The following is a 16688-nucleotide window of genomic DNA, read 5'->3' as shown; positions in this document are numbered from 1 at the left end:
GCAGGTCTCCATTCAGCCTCCGACACACCAGAGAAATTGATCCAACTTTGTCAAACTTATCAATATAGCTAATACCCTCTAATCAGGTAGCCTTCTGGGGATCCTCCCTCCCCCCCAAAGCCTCCACACTTTCCTGTAAACAGATGATCAGAACTGCATACAATACTCCAAACAAGGCCTATCCAAAATGTTATAAAGCCGCATCATGATTTCCTGACTTGTACTCACTGCCCCTTCCAAATGGAGGCAAGCATACCATACGCCACCTTTATCACTCTATCTACTTGTGTTGCCACTTCGAGGAAGCTATAGTCTTGGAACAATCTGTACATCATTGTTGTGAAGGGTCCATTAACGGTTTGCCTGGATTCATATCCATCTGCTATTTCTCCACCGATATCTGTAGCTGATCTATATTCTTTGACAGCCTCCTTCGCTTTCTGGTACACCACCAAATAGTGTCAATTATAAATCTATGAACCAATTCATCAATATTTGTCCAAGTCATGTGACGTATATCACAACAGGTTTCACTGGTCAGACCTCCAGCTAGAATAATACTCTTCCACCACAAGCTTCCATCTTCTAGGAGTAAGCCAGTTCTGAATCTAAACTACCAAGTCACCATGGATCCAAAGCATCTTAATCTTCTGGATGTGCTGACCTCAAGAGACCATGTCAAATGCTTTACTAAAGTTCATATAGAGATGGCATCCACTGCCTCCCTTCATCACCACTGTGGGTTTGTAGGTTAATTGGCTTCTACAAAATTGCCCTTTGTGTCGGAATTGGATGAGAAAGTGGGATGATATAAAACGGATGAAAATGGGCGATGAATAGTTGGCATGGACTTGGTAGGCCAAAGGGCTTGTTTCCATGCTATATCTGCAAACAGAACTAAAATTAACACTCATTCTTCTGTTTAAAGAACAAATAAAGCCAAGTAAACTATAAACAAGATGCACATGATAATAATAATAAGGAAATAACAGAATGTTCCAGGATAGAAAACCAAATGATTGAAGCCTTTGTCTTCACTACCTAATTATGTATTAGCCAATCATAACTTTTGTTTCCTACCAAGGAGAAAAAAAAATTGGAGGAGAGCGAAAGGGCAGTAAAAGGGATTTCAATTTTAAAGCTTTACATTTCATTGTGATCATATTCATTTATGTTGATTGGATCCAACCACACAAAAAGTTTAAACATAGAAACCAGGTTCTGCTGACACCAAGTAAAGAAGAATCACCCAGCAAACATAAGAAGGTGTAATTGCCACTACATGCCAATGGGTTTACTGATAAATTGATAACAATTTATTGCAAAGCACTCAGAAATGTCCCTTACTGATACCTCCCACCATGGCTATAGATAATGCAAATATCTCTGCAAGGCACCTATGAATTTCTTCTCTACCACTCAATGTCCGAGGGTTCACTTCGTGAGGTCCTGGACCACCTTACTGTTCTTTAAGATCGCTAGCACCTCTATTTTTGTACTTTGAATATGGCCCAACACATCACGACTTTTTCCCGTCAAATTTCTTTGATTTCATGACCGCCTCAATAAATGCCCTTGAAAAACACTCATTTCACACCAGGCCCACCTCCTGTGGTTCAACATAGACAACCACGTTTATCCTTAAGGGAGCCACTTATTGTCTCACTTTTAGCCTTCTGCTCTTAATATTCCCATAAAATCTCTCGGGATTTACATTTTTCTTGTCTGCCAGAGTTATCTTGACTCTTCTTTTTGCCCTCCTCATCTCCCTCAAATGTACTCATACATTTCTTGTAGTCTTTAAGGGATTCACATGATCACAGATCCTGACACACATGGGACATATTCCTCCTTACTGTCCAGAAACTCAATATCCCTCATAAACCCACCAGCCTCTCTCTTCACTGTAACAGGAACATGCTGTCCCTGAACACTCCCAATCTTGCCTCTCACTTGCCAAATGTCCCTTTACATCCAAACATCTCCCAGTCAACCTTTAGTTTAGTTTAAGAAGATAAGACACAACATACTGGAGCAACTCAACGGGACAGGCAGCATCTCTGGAGAGAAGGAATTGGTGATGTTTTGGGTAGAGACCTTTTCGGACAGAGAGTCAAGGGAGAGGGAAACTAGAGATATGGAAGGGTACAAAGAGCATGTAAGGTGTTAAAAGGACTTATCAAAGCAGACGATGAACAAAGAAATGCACAGTGGTACAATGGTTTACTTCTGCTTTGATCCGTCTTTCCATATCTCTAGTTTATCTCTAGTTTCCCTCTCCCCTAATGCAGTCTGATAAAGAGTCTCGACCCAAACTTCACCCATTCCTTCTGTCCAGTGATGTTGCCCGTCCAGCTGAGTTACTCCAGCATTTTGAGTCTATCTTTGGTGTAAACCAGCATCTGCGGATCCTTAGAGGGAAAGACTTTTAGGACCGAGATGAGAAAATCATTTTTTACACAGTGAGTGGTGAGTCTCTGGAATTCTCTGCCACAGAAGGTAGTTGAGGTCAGTTCATTGGCTATATTTAAGAGAGAGTTAGATGTGGCCCTTGTGGCTAAAGGGATCAGGGGGTATGGAGAGAAGGCAGGGATGGGATACCGAGTTGGATGATCAGCCATGATCATATCGAATGGCAGTGCAGGCTCGAAGGGCCGAATGGCCTACTCCTGCACCTATTTTCTACGTTTCTATGTTTCCTGCACATTTAGTTTAAATAGCGTGGAAGCAAGCCCTTTAGCCCACCGGCAATATGGTACCAGAGATCCCCGCAATCTAACACTACCCTGCGCACTAGGGACAATTTACTGAAGCCAATTAACCGACAAACCCATACGTCATTGGAGTGTGGGAGGAAACTGAAGCACCCGGTGAAAACTCACACAGATCACAGGGAGAACGTACAAACTCCGTACAGACAGCATCCATTGTCAGGATCGAACCCGGGTCACCGCACTGTAAGGCAGTAACTCTACCGCTGCACCACTGTGTCACCAAACCACTGCTAATTCGTGTCGAATACCTTCAAAATCAGCTTTGGCCCAAGTTAGGACTTCCACTTGTCGACCAGCTCTATCTTTTTTCACCAAGTCTACTGTAAAACTAATAGAATTATGGTCACTGGTCCCAAAGTGATCCCCACCGATACCTCAATAATCTGCTGTACTTCATTCCCAAGCAGGAGATCCAGTGCTGGGCCCTCTAGTGGCACCTCGCTAAGAGATCTTTTCTGGACACCATTAAGAAATTCCTACTCGTCCAAATGAAAATAGAGAAGTTTTATAGGATAGGGAAAGTTGCTGAGTGAGAAACTCCAACAAGAGTACCTCAGCAAATTTCATTGTAGTAAATAAGAATTTAAGCTCTGTAGGGATGGCTGAAGATAGAGTGGAATAACTCATCAGGAGTTGCTGGAGTAACTCATCAGGTCAGGCAGCATCTCTGGATAAATGGAAGTGATGACATTTTGGGTCAGAACCAGCATCTGTAGTTACTTCCCACACATTTTGGCTGTAGGAATGGTTATGAGTTTGACATCACTTCCAAATTTAGCTCAATTAACTTTAATGGATCAGACTTTCTGTAGATAACTAGAACATGTGCATTGCTACATGCTACAGTGGTTCCCAACTCAGGAATATGTGCAATGGTCTCACATCCTTAAATAAAATGCTGATGTACTGAAACATTTATTGAGTGGAGGAGACACGTTTTAAAAAAGCATGGAGTTCGTTGGACTTTGATTCAACACATTACGCAGCATTAACCAGGGACACATTTTCAGGCTCAAGTACACATATTTCTAATCTAGTTGCCAAATTGTTTCCATTATTATTTCAGAGATAGCCTGAGAAAAGCAAGCCAATTCATACCAAATCAACAGGCAATGTGGTCACTGGCAACTTGCCTGGCCCCGCCCGAGTTCAAATAAATCCCATGTAGTGTAAACTTCCTTTGCATTGTAGACCAGAGTAGAATGCTATTTCTAATACAAACATTAGTGCTTTGAACAAAATGTGCCCTCAAATTCAGTCAGAGAAAAAACAAAATTAATTTGAGAGAAACACCTGACCTTAAGAGATCCTGGCCATTTTTCTATTGTTACCGAACCCAGACAATCAAGGTGCAAAACCTTCCTTGCTACCCCTGGCCTTCTAAAGCTTTTATGAATGGCGATTCTGATTAACGGTAATTTTTTGATGGGGTTGTGCCAGGGGAAACAATGGCAAGGGCATGAATGGATGCTATTTATTGACAGGACCTTTTTAGCAAGGATGAAATAAACCCAAAGTCTTCACTTGGTACCAACATATATGAGGAAGACCAGCATTGACGCATTATCCAACACAGAATAACAATAATTTCTTAGATGGCACAGAACACAAGTTTATTATGAAGATATATGTGATAATATTGTAATTCATTCTCCAAAGGGACTTTAAAATTGGCGCAAGTTTTAATTTCTCATTCACAGGCTCCCCAAAATGTGTTCCGTTGAATTCATCAGTCAGAGTGATACAGTGTGGAAACAGCCCCATCAGCCCAACTCGTCCACAACAGCCAACAATGACCCAGCTACACTAGTTTCACTTGCCTGCGCTTGGTTCATATCCCTCCAAACCTGTCCTATCCATGTACCCGTGAAGCTGTTGAACCCACTGAGTTATTCCAGCATTTTGTGTTGTTTTTTTGTAAACAAGCATCTGCAGTAATTTGTTTCTACAGGTACAATAACAACATCTAAAAGACATTTGAACAAGCACGTGGATAGGAATGTCAACAGGATATGGGTCTAATATGGGACAAACTTAGTTGGGAATTTTGGTAAGCTTGGGTGAGTTCAGCCAAATAATCAGTTTCCATGCTTTATTACTCCTGCACTTATTGTTAGTCAACTGATTACAGGAAACAAACTCATTTAGTGTCACTTTAAGTTTATAACAAGGAAAGCAGAATAAGCAAAGGCACAAATGAATGCCCAGGTCACTCACCAAAACAAACTCATCAAAACTAATCCTTCCATCCTCAGAACGGTCTCCCACGGCTAGAATTTGTTCCACAATTTCACGCACTTTGTAACCAGGTAGCGGATGATTTGCTTCTTTAAAGAGATCTTGAAGCTCATAATCACTGATATAACCAGAATTGTCAAGATCTGTTTTTTTTTTTAACAAAAACAAAAGCCAAAGGTCTTCAAATATCAATACTATTTCTCAAAGATTATTTATACATTTATTTACCAAATACATTAATGAATTTAGATAAATCACAAACTACTTCAACGTCATGCCAAGGATTACACTTGCTTTGTCATGAAGAATTTTGCACATTAAAATCAATACGAACAATGACATTTTGATATGTGATGAGAGGAGACCAGGATGCAGGTTAGTTCATCTGGGAAATTGTCGAGCTTCTTAACATTGTAGAAGATAATTCTACCAACACAACACCATCCATCCACATCACCAGAATTACAAGGGATCTGGAAATCAGTGTGATAATTCAGATAACATGCAGTTCCGGTTGCCCCATTGTACAAATGATGTGGAGGCTTTGGAGAAAATGAGGAAAATGTTTACCAGAATGCTACCTGCATTAGAGGGTATTAGCTATGTAGAGAGTTGTGACAAATTTTGATCGTTTTCTCAGGTGTGTCAGAGACCGAGGGGAGACCCGATACATGAATATTAAATTATCAGAAGTATACATTGGGTAGATAGTCAGAATCTTTTCCCTCCTGGTGGAAATGCCAAAGATCAGAGGGTATAGCTTCAAGGTGAGGTTTAAAGATGTGGGGGTTCTTTTACATGCAAGCAAAGAAGATTAGTTAAACTTGACATTATGTTCAGCAGAGTTTCTGTGCTGTTCTGTGTTTTATAGTACCCCAAAGCTATACCTATTTTATCAAAGGCTTCTTTCATTTCTTCCAGCTCCTCCCGAGAGATCTGCGTTGTGTGGTTTTCCATCTTTAGCAAATCTGGAAGTTCCTCTGTGTGGTTTCCTAAATTTGAGCAGAAGATCAGTTCAATGACCCAAACTTTCTGAAGTGGGGATTAAACGGGCTACGGTGAAACCTGTAAACACGAGAGACTGTAGATGGTGGAATCTTGAGCAAAAGAACAAAGTGCTAGAGGAATTTAATCAGTCCGAAGAAGTGTGCAGAACCACAATGTCATCTGCCAGTTTCCATCATGCCTGACGCATCAAATTTCTCCGGCACTTTGTTTTTTGTACATGAGACCTGGTACTGTTTTGAAAGGGAGTGTCTGTTAGTTTTCGATTGCAGGACTGTTACTCATACTTGGGTGTTGTTGATAGCCTGTACTCCGTTTCCTTTCCAATGTTTCCTTATCCAGAAGTATATTTATGAAACTGCTAATCAACATGAAGCTACAATTTTGGACCTTAAAAAGCTCCTCCCATTAAATTATCGTACAGGTACGCGAGGAAAAACCATGCAAAAAAATTGTACACAAACCTTTCATTTCCATCATTAACTTTATGCCATTGTAAATCCCCACAAATTAAACTAACTCGGAAAAATCAAAGCAAATCACCAGCAGTAATAACTGAACAACAAACCCCCAATTCAACAATGCCACCTGACCAACGTGTCCCAAATGTTAACTCAATGATCTCACAATGTTTCTTGTTGCCATTTGTAAGCAGAGCAGTCATTGCGTATCTGTTTGGGTTAAGTAATGCGAAAATATTATCTGCCCACAACGTTTATTGAGCATGCAACAAGACAAATTTGGATGGATTATTATTCCAAATTGGCATCTACTAACTTGATGTTATGGTGTCCACCAAACTTGATGGCTCTTGATGTTGTGGTGTCCACCAAAACACAAATGTTTGTTTGCAGCTCCAGAAGGAAGCGAACAGATAAACAAGATGTCTGCATGCAATAAGGTCAGGTTTGATCTAATTATTTTACATTGGTAAAATTGATACCTTCTCCCTCCTAGTTGTGTAGATTAAAAAGGTGGCACTTTTCATAATTTCAAAACGCTTTTTCCCCCCAGTAAAATAGCAAACAAATACTGATATAGATATACCATCTAATACTTACACAGGTTTAAATATCTAGTGGACATGGAAATAAATGTCAAAATGATAATTAGCATAAAATTGTAGAGTAAACACGAGTCACAGCTTTAACTTCAATCCACAATAACCTTTGTAGATTCTGGAATGTGACAGCATTAAAAAAAATTTTAATAGCCCTCTTAGCTCAATTTTCAGATTGTTTTTGTTTTACACTGTTTATAAGGGCTTCATTTAAATCATAAAAATTTCAAAATCAAAAATTAAAAAGATTTACATTGCCATATTGGATATTGTGCTTATTCAACATAGTCAGGGAGTGGTCTGAATGAATTTTCCACAAAGCCATTAGTAAATGTATTTGAGCAGCCACTGACAATTATCCTATTCTACTCATGATACAGGAATGTTTGTTTAAATTTTCATGATTAATTCTCATTGCATCCATTAGTAAATTCTATGATGCACATTTTCTTTCCATCCCATAACAGTGTGTGTCAAAATTGGCCTCCGTAGAGTTCCCAACACGAATGAGTCAGAGTTTTGCTCCTCAGCAAGGAGATTGTTTTAACAGATATATGTTACTTAACAAAAACATCAACAAATCACTACAGGTCTTCATAAATCTGCCTCCTTCACTGTCAGAGTGAGGGCCAAAACAAATTGGAGGAACAGCACCTCATATTTCACTTTGAAAAAGTTACTTTTATAACTACTAAACCAGGTTCGCTTCTTAATAAACAGACACCACACAAACTGTTTGGTAGACCAGTTCAAAACTTTGCTTAACGTCGGCTGATGGAAGGGAGCGAGAATTCCATCTAAGTGACCAATGTAGACACTCGACTGTCCTCGGTCCCCTTCCCTGAACAACAGAATTACATTGCCTTAGTTTTTTTTTGTCCCCTTAGCACATTCCACAGACGTTAGTCATGGTCAGAGGTACAGGAAAAGGTTTCCACAGAATGCATCACATCAAAGGCCTTTTGTTTACATGGTACAAGATATACTAAAAACATTGGCCATTTGTTTTAGGTCATTTTATCTCCAAAGAGATCACCCTAGCTCTTTTCGCTGCTTCCTCTCTGTCACTTGGTCCCTCATAAACATAGGCCATTTGGTTTACGACATCTTACATCAAAGAGATCTCTCTAGCTTCTCCTCTCTGCTTATCACTTGGGAGACAATGTTATGGTATTTATTATCCCACACACTGCAACCTGAGGCAAGCCTAATTTGACACTAAATATAAGCTGTAAGCTAGCCCAGAAGCCAATTTAATATCTTCTTATATTTTTAACTAAAATTCGGCTTCATCAACTTGGACAGCTTACAAACCAGCAGTATGAATATTGATTTCTCGAACTTCAGGTAACTCTTGCTTTCCCTCTATTACTGTCCCTCCACCACCCTAATTCTCCGACTAGTTTTACTATCCTCCTGATTAATTTTACTGACTGTATGTATCACACCACCTTCCTGTCAGTTAACTCTACATTTTCTGTATCATCGTCTGCTTTGATCTGTCGTTTTCACACCTTGTACTTCAATATCTCTAGTCTCCCTCTACCCTGTCTCTGTCTGAAGAAGGGTCTCAACCTGAAACATCATCCATTCCATCTCCCCAGAAATACTGCCTGTCCTGCCGAGTTACTCCAGCATTTTGTGTCCATCTTCAGTGTAAACCAACATCTGCAGTTCCTTTTGTGTCTATCTGTAGATCCTTCCTATACATGAGATTGTGAGGAGCTTGACAGAACTTACCAGCAGCAGATATGCAAGGAGATTTATATTCACCTGACCATTCATTTGAATTTGATACAAGAGCACTACAAAAAATAAGTCTTTGAGTTCCAGCACTCTCATCCAAGATACAAAATGGCTATTATTAACAACAGCAGCATTTCACACCATTGGTAATCTTTTTTAAAACAGGCAATGGCTTGTTTGATACCAGAGTTAAAGTACCTGTGAGACAGAATATCAAGGCTCAAACACCAGCATTCTCCAAACACAGAACATTTCCTCAAAATATTGCTGAAAATTAAAACGTTTTCAGGAGAAACGCATCATTATTTTTAGATTTTGTCTGTTCCCAGTTAATTTATTCAAATTTCAAACAAGATTTTTTTTTGTGTATGTCTATTTACCTCTCCAATACAAGTCAGGATATGTGTGACCCCCCCCCCCCCCCCCCCCCCCCCCCAAAATAAAATAATCAAACATCTGTATGTATACAAGGTGACAGGATTTAGCAACAGTTAAAATTCAGAGGGAAATTGATGGAAAAACAATTGGACCCAAATAGATTCCAACTAAATGCAGAGAAAATCAATTCTGGAAGATTTAAAGAGCACATATTTTATTTTTTTCACTTTCTGATGGTCCTCTGAGACTAGTCATACACCAGACTAGGATAACCAAACCAAACATGTGAAGCTGCTTTTGGCAGGGAAGCAATGCAACTTTAAGATATTATTTGGTGAAAACTTCTTAGTCCGCAATTTGAAAAAAACTTCACATTATAATAGTGGAAATAGAAAATGTTTGATAACCCCCAACACAAATTTGTCGATAACCACCCTTCTTGCAGCAAACTCCCACCTCACTGTGATTTCTTTCCCCAGCATAATCACGGTTTCCAAGTTAAATATTGCACAACTGAGAAAGAACCATATGGTGAAACACAATCTGCCAAAACTTTGAGCAATGAAACATTTCTGTTCACTTCAACAGAAAGCACCTGATAATCTACATTGTCTCAGTTTCAAGTTGTTACAAGCTTTGACGTTTTACTTCTTCATTAATGGTCTTGCATTTATTATCTCTCAAAGAAAACTATTGCAAAACATTTCACACACTCTATAATACCTTATTCTAAACTGAATTTACCAAAATACTGTCATGGGGGATGTTGTGGTGGAAATACGGAGTTTCTAAACAGGGTCTTCCTAATTTTTCCTGAAAGGTCTTCCTAATTTTTCATTCAACAAATTCTCTGCTGTTCAATCGAGGCTGCTAGACAAGGAATTTGGAAATCACCTAGAATTAATTTCCTTCTTTACTTGATTAGGCCTATTAAAGTACTTATACAGATTGGGAATGTTCCAATTTTACATCAACAGTTCACAATTGTGTTATTCAATCATGTGAAAAGGCTTCTCCTCAGATAAACCATTGCACTGCCATCTGGCATAAACCATTTAAGTAACAGAAGCAAGAAGGCACAATTCCAAGCAAAATGACACATTTTGAACATTTCCACCTGAAATTATTTTAATGGATGACAGTGGAGGTGTACTGGACAAAAATACCGTGAACACCATCAAAGGTTCAGAAGGGGTTATGCAACATTGATTAGAGATGTTTCAATGTGGAGTGGGTTGGGGGAAGAGGCAGAAACCTAATCAATAGTAACATTATAGAAATAACAGGATTTTCACAGGCTTGGAGAGGATGGTTGGAGATGGACAGCAATGTGCAAAGAAGAATCAATTGTTGATTTTACAGAGAAACAAGAGACTACATTTGATGGGGGGGAGGGGGGGGGCTGCTTTAGGAATTTGAGGAAAGCTGCACGACAGGGAACAAAACAGGACGGAACATAACATTAAACCAACCCTGGAGGAACTCAGCGGGTTAGACAGTACCTGGGAATGGAATCGTGAGACGTCAATTGTGGTTGGGACCTTCCTTCAGACCGATTTCCATTCCCTCCCTAGATGCTGTCTGATCCGTTGAGTTCCTTCAGCACTGTGTGGTTTGTTCAGGATTCTAGTATTTGCAGTAACCGGCCTCAATAACATTCAAGGAGGGGACCCAAAGAGCCGATTTGTTGCACGATAGACAGACCAAAACAAGAATTAATAAATAACCTACATTTAGGGTCTTGCGACTGCCAGAGAAGCAGGAATGAGCAATTAAATTAAAGCAAGAATTTTATTCCGACAAATTACAAAGGAATGTACTATAGTTGCTTTCTTTCTCGAGATGTATTTTTCCCCCTTGCAATGAACAAAGCGGTGAGGAAAGGCGGCACAGGTTGGGTAGATGGTAGAAAACACTCATAACTTAGGTAACATCCTCTGTTCCCTCTCTAGTGCAATCACGCCCATCCTACAGTATGGTGACCAGAACTGTCGACAGTACTCCAAGTTCAAGGCCTAGATCCTTACCTTCCAGAGAGCAAGAGGCATTCTAAGGGTCTCCGTCAGTATGGTTTGCAGTGGTGTTTAGTTTCACAGTAATAATTTCAATACAAAATGGACACTTAATTTAATCAACATTGGTTTAAATGTACTAATATATTTTTGTACAAAGCAAAACTCAGCATGATTGGGAGAAAAAGACAACAGGCGACATCACCTTGGGCCAAAGGCCTGGAAGAAGTCCCAAATTTCAGATTATTCTAAAGCTGTTCAGCCTTAGAAGCAAAACTACAAACTATAAGCTGAATGGGTATAAATTGAAACCGAGCAAAATAGTTAAATCACAGATGTACAGTGTTCAGTATTTGAATAGCAAACATTAAAATTTACAGACATTGCAATGAGAATATTCTCAACGACTGCTCTTCGTAGAAATCTTCCAACATTTCTTCCAAACTTCCAACGACGTGCAAAATAAAGTTCAGTAAAGTCTGATCAAAGATAGTGCAAGGGTCCCCAATGGAGGTAGATGGCACCTCAGGACTGCTCTCTAGTTTTTGGCAAGATGGTTCAATTGCCTGATAACAGCTGGAAGAAACTGTCCCTAAAACTGGAGGTGTGCATTTACATACTTCTGTAGCTCTTGCCTGATGTGAGAGAGAAGAGGAAATGGCCGGTGTGCGACTAGTCCTTGATTATGCAGGTGGCCTTGCCGAGGCAGCGCGAGGTGTTGATGGAGGCAATGGAAGGGAGGTTGGTTTGTGCGATGGTCTGGGCTGCATCCACAATCCTCTGCAATTTCTTGATGTTGCTAAACCAAAATATTGATTGAGGTGTAGTTTTAAAAAATAATTTGGTCCTCTGCCCTCACAAAAGAACCTTTTCTCAAGGCATATGCATTCAACGAAGAATACATCCTTCCTTCTTTTTCCCTATTCTGCATCTGCACTACATTATAGAATATTTTTGTGTCTACTATTTATGTAAAAAACTGGAGTCCTCGGGGCACAGTGAGCCTAATTAGTCCCAGTGGAATTAAATAGTTTTCTTTTTTGAAAAACATGCAACTAGCTCATTTTCAATAAAGAGTTAGTTCAAAACAAATAATGCAGATTTAGACATTATTTAGGGATCTTTGTTTGATCAGGGAGGAGTATGTTTCATTGGAGAAGAAAATATGATTGCTAGACTTCAAGCTAGCGAAAAAAACCTCAAAAAAGCTATGATGTGCTGCCTCATAACACTGGCAATTGCCTCCAATGTTTACAGTTTATTAACTTCACACAATACATTGAGTACTTTCAAATGATCAATCGTTTCAAGTTCAGTTCAGAATTGATTTCTGCTTTGTTTTTCCACTTCTTCATTCAGCTCATGGTTTACATTTTGACCCCAAGACTGCCCAAACCGAACAGCCTTATAGATACTCTTAAATAGCAAAATAACATTTTTTTTGCTTGGCGACCTGTAATACTTTTCTCCCAGTTATGTTGAGTGTTACATCACATGGAGAATTATTCGATTTGAGCTGGCAGTGTTTGAATTAAGCTTAAGAACTGCAACAAAATTGTTGCAAAATTTAAATTGTAGATGATATTGCCCAATCTGATGTTGGGCATGTATGCATAGAATTTAATTGCACACAAAACTGAACTAACATCCGTAACAGCAGCGTATCTGTACTGGCTGACCTTTGTTACGATTGTAATTGTGCTCCCATGCAAGTTGATTGAGCCACATGACAGCCAACCTGAAGTTGTTGGGTCCAATGTGCAAAGAGAGCAGTTAAGAATTCAACGCCTATATCACAAAAGATGTATCCTGGAGCATTTCAAAACATAACCTAATATAACCAAAGTAGATTCCGCATTATATTCTTGGACTGTACAGGAAAACAACAATCAAGCTTTTAACTGACAACTTCTTCTGATGACCTTGTAAAAATTGACTTTATTCTCTTGTATTTATCTCAGCGTACCCTTCAGCATCTTGTGTGCTCAAATAATATATGGGACTGTATTTGACCTCACTGTTTTTGTTTTTTGTTCTTTTACACTCTCAATTTAAAAAAAAAATATTTCTATGTCCTAACAGTTTTAAATTGTATTTTTGTTTAGGACTGTGTTTTTGTGAAAAGCATTTTGCGTTGCATTCAATTGTACGAAAAGTGCTATGCAAATAAAGTTATTATTATTATTTGGTAACCAAGGCAATGGAGTTCTAAATACAAACCAAATGATGATTACCATCCCTTCCCCCACCTCATGTATTTTATAACTAAGTACTAACAAAACAACAAGGCCTATTTATATGCTGTGTCTTTCAATCAATCAAAACACCTGTCATTTTAACTTGAGAATTTTTAACAACTTTTTTAATGCAATTTTTCCAGGACAATCCTCATTTTGGAATCCATTTTACTGTTTACTGTCGTCGGCTCAAGATACCTCTGCACATCAGTGCCCCGAAGGGGTCTACCATCTACTGTATACTTTCCTCTTGCATTTGACCTCCAAAAGTACAACAGACACTTTTCCAGATTGAACTGCATCTGCCATTTCTCTACCCATATTTCCAACTACTCTATATCCTGTCAAATTCTTTGACAGTCTGCCTCACTATCGAAAACTTCATCTTTGTTTTTTTATCAAAATCATCTACACATAATCACAAGCAGCAGAAGCCCTACACTGATCCTCATGAACATCACCAATCACAGACCTTCGTCAGAATATCTATCATGACCTTGGTCTTCTATGTCCAAGCAAATCTTCAATCCAATCCAGAGTCTCCACAGATCCAAAGACCCTTAAACTTCAGGATCAGTATACCATGAGGGATCTCATCAAAAGGTTTACTAAGTGTCCAGTTTCTGACATATGTATGGTTCGCATTTATTAGTGTCCAATGTATTTAATGTACAAGTTTGCCTTTTCGTTGATCATGTACCTACTGATCATGAGATAAAGGAGATATCAGGAGAAATTATGTCAAGAAATGGGTCTCTTGCATGGTAACAAATTGTGTAACCTGATTTGTTTTATCAAGGCAAGTGCAGCAATCATTCCAACCAAAACTGCCTTGTAGTGTCACAATGCACGAAAGCAACACTTACATCCACTCACAAGTGATAGCCATGTTCCTTGCTGCTTAATGAACCTCCTTCTGTGTGCAGCAAATTGGGAAAAGGAATTATTTTAGTTGTTTACTGTCATGTGTACCAAGGTACAGAATGGATCAGTTACTGCCTCGTGAAATCCAAGACAAGGTATAATAACAGTGAGTTTGACCATTGCTGGCAAGGTATACTAATACACAACAATACAGAACAATACACAACTAACATGTCAAGTCAAGAGTCAAGAGAGTTTATACATATATACATACATATATACATATATATACACACACACACACACACATAAATACACAGATAAAGTGCAATAGGCTGTTATAGTTCATAGTTTGTTTGAAGTTGTGTTTAATAGCTTAATGGCTGTGGGGAAGGAGCTGTTCCTGAACCTCGATGTTGCAGATTTCAGGCTCCTGTACCTTCTACCCGATGGCAGCGGGGAGATGAGTGTGTGGCCAGGATGGTGTGGGTCCTTGATGATGCCAGCATCCTTTTTAAGGCAGCGCCTGCAATATCTCGATGGTAGGGATGGAGGCGCCGTCCTGTACGGGTATGGCGGCCCAGCCTGCAGCTGTCCGTTTTTTCTATCTTTTTAAAATGTTTTAGTTAGTTGAGTTTTTTGTTCTCGGAGTTCTAGCCTTTTTATGTGGGAGGGAGAAGGGGGAAGTGGGAAACTGTTTTCTAGGGTCGCTACCTGGTCGGAGAGGCAGCTTTTCTCCGGGCTGTACCGTCGACCCGTCCTTGCAGCCTACCAGCGGGCCTGGAGCCGAGTTTCCTGTCGGGGACCGCCCAGAACCTCGGCTTCAGCAGCTGCACATCGCTGGAGCAACATCGCGGAGCGGAGCTGGCGATGACTTGCCCGGGTTGCCGCACTGGAGCTCCGGTGAGCTGAAGACCGCCGAGTACAACATCGCGGAGCTGCGGGACTGTGTAGCAGCCAGCTGTGGTCTCCAGTTAGAAAGCGGCCGCTCCAGGTATCCCAAGGTGCGAGGAGGTTCTCCCGACACCGGAGCACCATCACCCGGCGAGAACGGTCTGGAACATCGGGCCGTCGCAGTGGCGACTGTGGAGGCCTCAATAGACCCAAATATGGGTGGACATTGCGCCTTCCCTCATAATGGGAACCATTGTGGGGGGGGATGTTTTTTATATTTATTGTTCAATTCTTTAATGTTGTGTCTTATCTTTATCTGTGTGCTGCATGGCAAGACAAATTTCACTACACCAATTGGTGTACGTGACAATTAAATAAATGTCCTTTGTCCCTTTAGTCAGAGCCGATGGACTGGGCAGTGTTTACAACTTTTTGTAGACTTTTCCACTCCAGGGCGCTCAGGTTGCCGTACCAAGCCACGATGCAACCGGTCAGCATGCTCTCCATTGTGCACCTGTAGAAGTTCGAGAGAATCCTCCTTGACAAACGGACTCACCGTAATCTTCTCAGGAAGTCGAGGCGCTGATGTGCTTTCTTTATGATTGCATCAGTGTTCTGGGACCAGGAGAGATCTTCAGAAATATGCACGCCCAGGAATTTGAACTATCTGCATTGTTCTATAAGCATCTAGATAAACAGGGTCTGATTAGGAACAGTCAACATGGATTTGTGCCTGGAAGGTCATGTTTGACTAATCTTCTTGAATTTTTTGAAGAGGTTACTAGGGAAATTGACGAGGGTAAAGCAGTGGATGTTGTCTATATGGACTTTAGTAAGGCCTTTGACAAGGTTCCTCATGGAAGGTTGGTTAAGAAGGTTCAACTGTTGGGTATAAATGCAGGAATAGCAAGATGGATTCAACAGTGGCTGAATAGGAGAAGCCAGAGGGTAATGGTGGATGGCTGTTTATCGGGTTGGAGGCAGGTGACTAGTGGGGTGCCTCAGGGATCTGTGTTGGGTCCTTTGTTGTTTGTTATGTACATCAATGATCTGGAGGAGGGGGTGGGAAATTGGGTTAGTAAGTATGCAGATGATACTAGGAGAGGGCATGTTGTGGATAATGAAGAGGATGTCCAAAGTGTACAGAGTGATTTAGGCCATTTGGAAAAAATGGGCTGAAAGATGGCAGATGGAGTTTAATGCTGATAAATGTGAGGTGCTACACCTTGGCAGGACAAATCAAAATAGGACGTACATGGTAAATGGTAGGGAATTGAAGAATACAGTTGAACAGAGGGATCTGGATATAACCGTGCATAGTTCCTTGAAGGTGGAATCTCATATAGATAGGGTGGTAAAGAAAGCTTTTGGTATGCTAGCCTTTATAAATCAGAGCATTGAATATAGAAGCTGGGATGTAATGTTAAAATTGTACAAGGCATTGGTGAGACCAAATCTGGAGTATGGTGTACAATTTTGG

At 40.1% G+C, this 16688-nt stretch overlaps 1 protein-coding gene across 1 annotated transcript in view; it reads right to left on the bottom strand.

The window, feature by feature from the left end:
- LOC129703313 (plastin-1-like) overlaps positions 1-16688 on the bottom strand; it is a 78472-nt gene that overhangs the window by 35076 nt on the left and 26708 nt on the right. The window contains exons 2-3 of the mRNA XM_055645672.1: positions 5900-6004; positions 4992-5155 (exon numbers count right to left, since the gene is read on the bottom strand). Coding sequence (XP_055501647.1) covers positions 4992-5155; positions 5900-5969 — 234 coding nt within the window. The 5' untranslated portion in view covers positions 5970-6004. The remainder of the gene's footprint in view (positions 1-4991; positions 5156-5899; positions 6005-16688) is intronic.

The sequence above is a fragment of the Leucoraja erinacea genome, chromosome 14 (assembly GCF_028641065.1).
Source record: "Leucoraja erinacea ecotype New England chromosome 14, Leri_hhj_1, whole genome shotgun sequence".
NCBI lineage: Eukaryota > Metazoa > Chordata > Chondrichthyes > Rajiformes > Rajidae > Leucoraja > Leucoraja erinaceus.
This window is presented reverse-complemented; position numbering and strand designations above follow the sequence as displayed.